The 10,592-nt window shown below is 37.9% G+C and overlaps 1 protein-coding gene across 2 annotated transcripts; it reads left to right on the top strand.

Moving 5' to 3' along the window:
• On the top strand, positions 1-9,970 carry ZBTB21 (zinc finger and BTB domain containing 21). 2 transcript variants are annotated; one of them, XM_081951315.1, is made up of 3 exons: positions 1-37; positions 3,435-3,537; positions 6,719-9,970. In XM_081951315.1, the coding sequence occupies exon 3, from the start codon at positions 6,731-6,733 to the stop codon at positions 9,905-9,907; it is 3,177 nt and encodes a 1,058-aa protein (XP_081807441.1). In that variant the 5' UTR covers positions 1-37; positions 3,435-3,537; positions 6,719-6,730; the 3' UTR covers positions 9,908-9,970. The 2 variants fall into 2 exon arrangements, with proteins under 2 accessions (XP_081807441.1, XP_081807442.1); XM_081951316.1 differs by lacking the exon at positions 1-37 and adding an exon at positions 434-554.
• The last annotated feature ends 622 nt before the right edge of the window (positions 9,971-10,592 follow it).

The raw sequence follows: 10,592 nt of genomic DNA, 5'->3' as shown, positions 1-10,592 counted from the left end.
GACGGCCGAAGGGGGAAGGAAAGGGGGTGCGCGGAAGGTAAGTAAGAGACCCCAGTTGTTGCTCCTTTAAAGTGGGACTCCTCCTGGACAAAGGTTTGGGTTTCCCCGTGCACAAAGGCGTCTTTTCCTGACGTAACTCTGAGGTATATTTTCCCCCTACCGACTAGGGCTGCGGTCTTAAGCTCCTGTGTGCGCCTGCGCCAGTTACAAAACGAGTTCTTACCCCTTCACAGCGCATGCGTGGGTCTTAATAGACGCGTTCACTCTGTGGCATACATTCACGTCGTTGTTTTTATTAGTTGCCTAGCGCGCATGTCTGTTGCCCATTTTTAGCTCATGGATGCTTTCTTTTCTGGGTTGCGCCTGCGCTTTGCCCATATACAATAGCGTTAACCGCCTACGCGATTAGTTTAGGAATAATAATTTGGGTGGGGTATAATTGAGCGCAGTGAGCATGCGCCGAAAATGAATGTGCAGTAATGGGATTTGAATCGTATGATGTCATTTTGGACAACACATAATTGAGCCAGGCTCGTTCTCCGCGGAAAGGAAGGGTGGGTGTTGATGTCTTAAGTTTCAGGGTCCATTAACACTGTATGCTTTTTCCCATCAACCATTTCTGAGCCCTCAAATGTTGAAGTTCAGCTCCTAAAATTCCCAAGCAGTATAGGAATTATTTATTATTTATTTAATCATTTATTGTGAATAAATACTTATGAAAGTTAAAGGTCAAAATACCCGAGGGACATTATAATTTGAGAAAGTTGTGTTAGCCAGAGATAACAAATTTTGAATTGGGAAGCCTTGGGATGCAGCCTGTACAAGTGCAAGCACTTCCTTTAAACTTATCTTCCCTGAGTAATATTCTCAAGGTGTGTTTAACTTAATACTGTGATGATTGGGAATTATACCAATAATGTCCTTATACATTTTAGAAGAGCATTTCTTTGACCTGTATATGGACTACTTTTCACATTGCAGTTTCCTGGGAAACCACACATGATTAGAAGCACTGCTTTCATTAAAGAGTTTTGAAAAGGATGTTTGCCTCCTGATAAAAATCAATCTTTAGAGGGTTTTGAATTTCATGAGTGATATCTGATTAATTATGTTTCGAGTGTCATTATTACTAGCGGCTGATTAGTTGCAGTTGAGTGTAAAAAAATTCATATTTATATCATCAGCCAATATGTGCTCCTGTAGAAGCCCACTGCATAAAATACAGAGAAGACAAATTAGTGGGAAGGAGAGGGAGCAGAGAGGTATGGGGGAGATTTGTATTTGAACAGTACAGAGACGGTCATCAATCGTAGTAGACCAGAGATAGGAAGTCTGCAACTGTCTATGTATCTACAACTATAATTTTCACAGTCCCTTGTCACTGATCTTGCTACCTAGGGATCATCATGAGTATTGCAGTTCAAATTAACTGGCAGACTTTCAGCTCATACTTTTTTTTTTTTTTAATCTCAAGCAACACTCCATTGTACAGAAAAGGCAAATTCAGGAAAATAAGATCCACTACAACAGCAGGGTCAAACGCAATTTCATTGAGGGCTGCATTAGCATTATGGTTGCCTTCAAAGGGCCAGTAGCCAAGTCACCACAACTAGGTGGGCGTGGCTGGTTGGGCGTGGCCTGCTTGACGCAGCTCATTGGGCATAGCTGACTCGGAACGGCTGGGTCGGGACGGAATAAGTCGCACTGGCTAACTCAATGTGAGGACAATTTGGTGCCTCACAAGCTCCTCGCCTCCCCAAACTCCTGGCAGCCAAGCATATGCGCACGCGCATCCCCCCCATTCTATATTTGGAGGCTTTTATCTACAGAGAAAGGAAAGGGCCTTTTCCCCAAGCCTAGGCATGATTGGCAGTTTGCAAGCTCAGATATGGATAAAAGACTACAAGCTTGAAATGGTGTATATGTGTGTGTGTGTATGCATAGCACGCCAAAGGAGATGTTCAATCCCAGATGTCGTTAGCGTTTCCCTATCCGGTGCCCACTTCCAGGAAAGCAGGAGACGGAAGACAATGCTACTGTGTGTGTGAAAGCACAGAGGAGAAAGTTTGCAACAAGCAGTCTATAGTTGGAAATGAATCCAACCAGGGTAGTTCTGTTCTGGGATTCACAAACAAGTTCACCTAATTTCAGTGTTCCAGTTAGGACTCCGCAGATGTTGTTTAAATAACATAGACAATCACTGATTTAACCCAACTGTCTGTCAAAGGAACGTCTTAAGTGCATGCAACTATTTGTATATATGCTGAACCTCAGATTCAAAACAGCAATTATTTGTAGCAGGGGGGTGAATTATTTCTAATGGGCATGAACTGAGCACTCAGAATACCTAACACATGACTAGGGTTTGTTTACCATTGTATCCAGAAAAAAAAGCTGACTATATATTTTTTAATTAAATCTATACAATATTCTACTTTTTTATTACCTATTGTGTTCAGTTTATGGTTTTTTAAATTGATCATGAACCATCAAGTCATCAAGTTTCATGTCTTAGCAATCACGTAGATTTAATTGCAAATCATTTTATATTTTGTATCCTTTGTTTTTTTTTGGGGGGGGGGTTAAATACTAGAGTAGATCAATTTGCCTTCTGCTCAATGTTCATTGATGCCTTTGTCATTGTCACTACAATGATCATTTGTCTCCAGCATTTTCCTATATCACTGATGCCCAATATAGGTGTCTTCTTGCTTTGGCTGGACATGTGAGGTGACTTTCATAAAGGGAATATACATACGTACACACGTACACACATTAACTTGGCATGCATTTATGGCTTTCTTTGCTCATGCTCTTCCCTCCCAGGAATGCACACATACTCTGCCATGATCAGGCACTATAGCAAGAGTTAAGGGCAAGGAATTGTTAGGGTAATTAAATCATAGGGAAATGCAACCAAAACATGAAATAAAATCAGTTAAGATATTAGATATATTAAGCAGTAAGTAGCAGTTATCAATGCACATTTCTTTGGGCCATACTGAGATGTTACTTCAAGTCCAAAAGCTTGTCTGATCGAGAACATATTTTTTGCAACAAGAATATCAAATATTGAATTAGTTTGGCTTCTTTAACCAAGAGTTCCAAAATCTAGAAGCAGTCCCTGAAAAGATCCCCTTCAGGTCCTCAGAATTGTACTGAGGGTAGGACAGAAAAAGGAGAGGGTTTTTTGGAGATTTTTGAAATACAATTCCATTGCTTTAAAGAGTTAGAAGTTATAATCAACTACTTTGAACTGTTTCCAAAACAGATTGTTTCCTACTGAAATTACATTCTGAAAAGAGAAGTCCTCAAGAAAAACATTTTTAGTATGGTTATTCTTACATGTTCAAGGAGCAGTAATTACTCAGAAAATACTTTTGGATGTTAATTTTATTTTACAATAGACATAATTTCTTTTTTCCTCATAACAGACCTCATGACATAAAGACTTTGCCAATTAAGGAGTAAATGCAGTCCTGAATCTAAGATTTCTCTTGTTTGGAAGTGTTTTCAAGAAGAAGAAAAACATTTCTGGTACGTTCTATTTATTTTTAGTAGTATGAATTTAGGATTAAATTTCTTGATTTCCTTTGGTATTTCAGTTGTTAAAGAATAAGACCTTTTGCAGATGTAAGAATGAACCATCTTGGAACATTACTGGAAAAAAGCGCAAAGAGCCTAGTTCCACTTTTCTCTTCCGCATGATTGTGCAGGGAGACTACTTTAAACTATTTATACTCTCCATTACATCTGAAAATGGGGAAGATGATTCTAACAAATTTGGAGCAGAAAAAAGAGACTTGGCGCTATGGCTATAACAGATAAGAGAAAAAATAGGAAAGATGCTTGCTGCTTACATTCATATAATACTAAACTTGTTCTAGTATTATATCAGGTCAAATGCATTTCCATACATTGTTCCATACTCCTTACGTATTTTAAATGAATATGCTTTGCATATCCAATAAAAAAGATTTCATGAATCAACTCAGCAATTACAATGAAAGGCAGAAAATAAAATATTAAATAATAAATATATTGGATCCCATGTAAACATTTCAGTCAGCGATAGCAGAAGAATATTTTTTGAAGGACTGTCTACCAGATCATTATCCATATAGAGTGATAATATTTTCACCTTTGATGCAAAATGCAGTTTCTGTATTTTACAGCAAAGAAGTCACTAAGAACAGAATTAAGTCTCTGACAATGCTATAATTGCCCAAGTGTGAAATTGGTATATAGTTAATTTCTCTAGTATTGAAGCAACCTTGTGTACTTGATTTAGATCACAATATCTACAAAAAGCAGAAGAACTACTAGAAGACAAAGAATCTTACATCCCAGTGAACATTAATGCAACACAAAAACTAGACAATCAGATCAAGAGATCCATGACTTCACTAAAAAAGGCCAAATTACCAAAGATAAACAGTGGCAGATGAGAAGAGATGGACCCATCCTTTCATGCTTCTACAAATGCCCCAAAATACACAAACATGACATACCTCTCCATTCAATCGTATCAATAGTGGGGACCCCTACCTACAACACCACAAAAGAATTAACAAAAAAACTTTGGCACCTCACAAGAGGAAGCAAACATCCATCATCTTTCCACTACAGTGCCTTCAAACGATCAGAAACGTGACTATAGAGAAGGACAAAATCATGGTCTCATTTGATATCACAACTCTGTTAATGTCCATAGATTTGGAATTAGCAAAGAATTTATGTCAACATTGTTCCATAGCACACTTGATTTAACCAAATTACACGGAGATTGAAACACCCAGGATTATGGATCTCATAAAACCTCTGCCTAACCACATATTCCAATTTGATGGACAAACTTACCAACAAATTAAAGGCACACCTATGGGATCACCAGTTTTAGAACTTATAGCAGAGGCTGCTATGTAACATCTAGAAGCTATAGCACTTCCACAAATACAACCCAAAATATGGATCACATATGTAGATGAAATCTCTACCAATAAAAAAAGACTAATTAGAGAACATCCACAGAACCATCAGCAACATTTTCAAAGGAATCAAGTTTACCAGGGAAGAAGAAAACAACAAATTGCTACTCTTGTTGGACAGAACTTTAGTTAGATAAGCACAAACTCACTGCAGCAATCCTGAACAGCAGAAAAAGGAAACAGTATTTATGCAACATACTCCAACGATGGATACCCATGCAACTTTATCAAAAAGTGCCTGACCACTCAACCCAATACAGCACAACCAATACAAGCTCTAAGAAGAGTAACACTGCTATACATCAGTAGTGTCTCAGAAATCACCAACAGACTACTGCAACCACTTGGAATCAGTGTAGCACACAAACCAACAAAAACCCTTTAAAATATCCTAAATAAATCAAAAGACTCAGCAACCCCAGAAGAAAAAAACAGTAGTTATCTACAACATACAGTATAATGATTGCAACAACCACACATAGGACAAACAGGCAGAAGACTGACAGAATGCATCCATGAACACCAGCTAGCATTCAAAATACATGATGAAAACTCTTTAAGTTCATAACATATGCACAGATACAACCATAGTCTCAGTTGAGAAACTGATCATCCTAGAACCATGATGACGAACCTATGGAAGCCTCCTGAAGCCTCTGGAGGGAGAAAAACGGCCCAACGGGCAACCTGGAAGTCCATTCCTGAACTTCCGGTTTGTTTGTTGAGCCTTTTTTCGCCCTCCCCAGGCTACTGGGCCCAACGGAAGTTGGAAAATGGGCCATTTCTGGCCTCTGAGGACCTCCTGGGGGGGGGAGGCTGTTTTCACCCTCCCCAGATTCCTAGAAAGGCTCTGGAGCCTGGGGAGGGTGAAAAACGGACCTACCAGGCCCACCAGGAGTTGGAAAATGGCTCCTTTCTGGCCTCCCGGGGGGGGGAGGCCATTTTCACCCTCCCCATGCTGTGCGTGCATGCGCAGGGCAGTAGGGGTGGGTCATGCACACATGCGCAAGAGGCACAGTGTGGGGGACATTAAATTATGGGGGTGGGCACGCAAGCATGTGCGATAGCGCACATGCTTTTGGCACCCAAGGCGAAAAAGGTTCACCATCACTGTCCTAGACCAAGCCAAATCAAAAACGATATGGAATTTCTAGAAGTTTGGCACTCTTGACAAGAAACACATAGACATAAACAATATATACTATGCAAAAGAGACAAACAACATGCCAAAAAGGGAACAAAAGAGACCAAAACGCCTCCCTACCAGCAATTAGAACCTAGATGAGCATCATCAACAATTATCTTTGTTCAGATTCAACTCACAATGAGTATATAGTACCCCTTGTTCCACTTTATTAAACTGGAATTATTCCCTTTGTATTTATAATTAAATATGAATTCAAAAGAAGCCTTTAAACATTTAACCAGTTTTACCTTCAATTCAGCCTTTATTTTTATCAAGTTTTACAGAGATGTAGTGAAAAGCTAAAACTTTTTTGTTTGCTAAATATTTAAACTAAAACGGACTTTTCTCCTTTATTGTGCATTTTACTACATTACAGTATTGATTTAATTGATATAGAATGTTACGCAAGTTAAAAATCTAAACAAAATATATTAAGGCCATGTTATGCTTTGGAGATATTATTTTTAAAATGCTCTCTTTTATTTATTTTTATTCCATCTAAATTATTTTGTGAATGTGAGTTTTTTTTTTTTTTGTCTTTCAGATAAACTTAATCATGGATGGACTTTTGCATTATATAAATCCCGCACATGCTATTTCTCTTTTAAGTGCTTTAAATGAACAGCGTCTGAAAGGACAACTTTGTGATGTTGTTCTCATAGTAGGAGATCAAAAATTTCGAGCTCATAAAAACGTTCTAGCTGCCAGCAGTGAATACTTCCAGTCTCTGTTCACTAAGAAAGAAAATGAATCTCAGTCAGTATTTCAACTTGATTTCTGTGAACCAGATACCTTTGATAACGTATTAAACTACATTTATTCATCATCTTTGTTTGTTGAGAAAAGCAGCTTGGCTGGTGTGCAAGAGGTAGGCTACAGTCTTGGAATTTCCTTTCTTACTAACATTGTATCTAGAAGTCCTCAAGTTCCTTTGCCTGCATGTCCAATCAAGAAAATACTCTTCCAAGAAGATGATGAAAGTGCCTCCCAGAAAAGAAGTGTCATTGTTTGTCAGAGCAAAAATGAAACACAGGGGGAAAATGTTGGTCAAACCTTCAATGATATAAGCCATAGTTCTAATTTTTTGTCATCAGTTGCTATCAAAGCTAAGTGGTCACAACCGTCAACTGAATTTCAACGTAGCCTATCACTAAATGAAAAGAGGTGGTTGAAAGATAGTTCTTTAAGATACTCAAAGACCCATGAATCTTCAGTTACAATGGATGATCAAAGTAAAATGAAAAGAAATGCAATATTATCGCAGAAATCTTTTGTAGAAAAAGAACTGGCAGTTGATGAACTAGGAGAAAGTGATCAACTATTAAGAAGAAAGGCAGAGGAAATATCCTTGAAACAGGTTTGTCCACCCGTTGAATCTGTATGCAGTTCATCAGAAGCCACATTTTTGCTGAAGGAAAGAAACAAAGGAACTAGTTCAGGTGAAGACAGGAATTTACTATACTATTCAAAATTAGGATTAGTAATCCCATCTAGGATAGCTGGTCCTGAAAGCCAAACTACTGACAGGAGTGGACCACTTGTAAAAAGTCTTCTTCGAAGGTCGTTGTCCATGGATAGTCAAGTTCCTATATCTTCACCTTCTATTGATTTAAAGCTTTCTCGAGGATCTTCAGTTGGGAACAATGCACAGGGAATAATGTTGAATGTAATATCACAAAAGTCACCCATGAAAGATATTTCAGAAATAGCAGCTCCTGTTGATGAGACACAGATAATGCATCCACATCGTCTCAGATCCTTCAGTGCTTCTCAATCAACAGACAGGGACATGAATTCTCAAGAAGTACAAATTAAAATGGAACCTAGCAGTCCACTTTCAGATCCATCTGAAATTATAAGAATTACAGTGGGAGATACTTTATCATCTGTCAACAAAAGTGACTGTTTTAAGACTGAAGATGACCACAGAGAACTCACTCACTCTCTTAAAGCAGAAGATAGTGAGCTCAATAGACTTCCAGCTAAAAGAAGATTTCAAGCAGACAGAAGGCTACCCCTCAAAAAAATCAAGGTAGATCAACATATTTCCGCAGAGTCGGAGGACAATTTTGAAGAGAATTTGAATCCTGTACCCTTTGTTGATTTTCCAGATTCTGATGTTAGCAGAGATGAATGTGGTGAACTGGGGGAAACAAAGCCTAACAAAAAATTTAAGTGCAAACACTGTCTTAAGATTTTCAGGTCAACAGCAGGCCTACATCGTCATGTCAATATGTACCACAATCCAGAGAAACCATATGCTTGTGATATTTGTCATAAGAGATTTCACACAAACTTCAAAGTTTGGACCCATTGCCAGACACAACATGGAATTGTAAAGAACCCCTCGCCGGCTTCTAGTTCACATGCTGTCTTAGATGAAAAATTCCAGAGGAAATTAATTGACATTGTAAGAGAACGGGAAATTAAAAAGGCTTTGATTGTTAAATTAAGACGTGGAAAACCAGGGTTTCAGGGACAAGCTAGTTCACAAGCTCAACAAGTCATCAAAAGGAATCTTAGGTCAAGAAATAGAGGAGCTTACATTTGTACCTATTGTGGGAAAGCATATCGCTTCCTGTCACAGTTTAAACAGCATATAAAAATGCACCCAGGAGAAAAACTGGTTGGAGGAAATAAAACTCTTATTAAACCAAAAGAAGATAGTCGCATAGAAAACCCAGTGGAAAACAAAAAAGTTTATCAGTGTCATATTTGTAATGCTAAACTTTCGTCTCTTACTGAACAAGGAAATCATGAGCGGCTGTGCCGGAAAGCAACAGTTTGTGCTTACTGCAGTCTTCTGTTTTCTTCTCCAGAACTGAAGCATGACCATGAAGTCACATGTGAATATAAAAAGCTCACTTGCTTGGAGTGTATGCGAACTTTTAAATCCTCCTTCAGTATTTGGCGCCATCAAGTTGAGGTGCACAATCAAAATACTATGGCTCCAACAGAGAATTTTTCTTTACCAGTTTTGGAGCACAATGGTGAAGTAAGTAATGCTTCAAAACCACATTATCAAGCAGAGCCTAACAAAATTGGCAGCTTTCTTGCAGCTAAAGAAGATGGTGTATTTAGTGATTCCTCAGAGCAAATCAATTTTGATTCAGAAGATTCCTCATGCCTTCCTGAAGACCTTAGTGTTTCAAAACAGCTGAAAGTTCAAATCAAAGAAGAACCTGTGAATGATGTAGAAGAGGAGATCTCTGAAAGCAGCCGGGATCCAAAAGAAGGCATTGCTAATAAGGAGACTGGCTTGTGGCCCTGTGAAAAGTGCGGAAAAATTTTCACTGTACACAAGCAGCTAGAGCGTCATCAAGAGCTTTTATGCTCAGTGAAACCCTTTATTTGCCATGTGTGTAATAAGGCTTTTCGAACCAATTTCCGACTATGGAGTCATTTCCAGTCCCATATGGCACAAGCTTCGGAAGAACCTTTGCGAAAAGAACCTGAGATGTGCTCTTCTGCTAATTCTCCTTCACCACCACCTTTGCCTCCACCCCCTCCGCTTCCCAAAATACAGCCTTTGGAACCTGATAGTCCTACAAGCCTGTCAGAAACCCCTTCAGGTAGTGAGAAGTTATTTGTTCCACAGAAGTCTGACACACTTTTTTATCATGCTCCACCATTGTCAGCTATCACATTCAAAAGACAGTATATGTGCAAACTTTGCCATAGGACATTCAAAACTGCATTTAGTCTTTGGAGCCATGAACAGACACACAATTAAAGAAAACTTTTTAAAGAGTGCCTACAGAAAGTTTCAAATATCTGTTTCTGAAATTGTATCACTGAAAATATATATATATATATATATATATATATATATATATATATATATATATATATATATATATATATATATATATATATATATATAATCATACACATGCGAAGGGTAAACAAAACCTCTCAAAATTAAACTTGAAATTTGTGATGCTGTGTTTTGGATATAGAAATGAAAGTAAACTAAATTTACCCTTACTAGAGAAAATTGTGCAAACCTTTTGATATTGTGATTTCAGATTTCCTAGTTATAGAATATTTGCATTCATTAAATCTGAGTATATATTTCTCATAATGTTATACTGGTAAACATGGATACATGTAAAAAGAATCAGTGACTTAAGTATTTAGAGTACAGCAAAATTTCATGCTAGTTGTTTTTACAAAAAATAATTCATGAGCTCCATATATTAGACATTCATTTGATGTTAAGGGAAGAAGTGGATTGAGTGCTTTGCTGTGTTGGCCTTGGTCCTGTTGAACATTAGCAATAATAAATAAAACCTCAATTGAATTAACTTGACCCTTATTGAAAAAGGTTGCTTATCTTGGAATAATTTCATTACTGGAATTTTCTGAATGAATATTGTACAAGATGTACGGTAATCAAAGATTAGCAATATGTGAGC

Source organism: Natrix helvetica, assembly GCF_964273705.1.
Source record: "Natrix helvetica genome assembly, chromosome: 4".
Taxonomy (NCBI): domain Eukaryota; kingdom Metazoa; phylum Chordata; class Lepidosauria; order Squamata; family Natricidae; genus Natrix; species Natrix helvetica.
Note: the sequence above shows the minus strand (reverse complement) of the source record. Positions and strands in the feature narration are given on the sequence as shown.

Coding starts and splice junctions, on each gene's coding strand:
- ZBTB21 (XM_081951315.1), top strand. CDS start 6,731: ATGGATGGACTTTTGCATTATATAAATCCCGCACATGCTATTTCTCTT.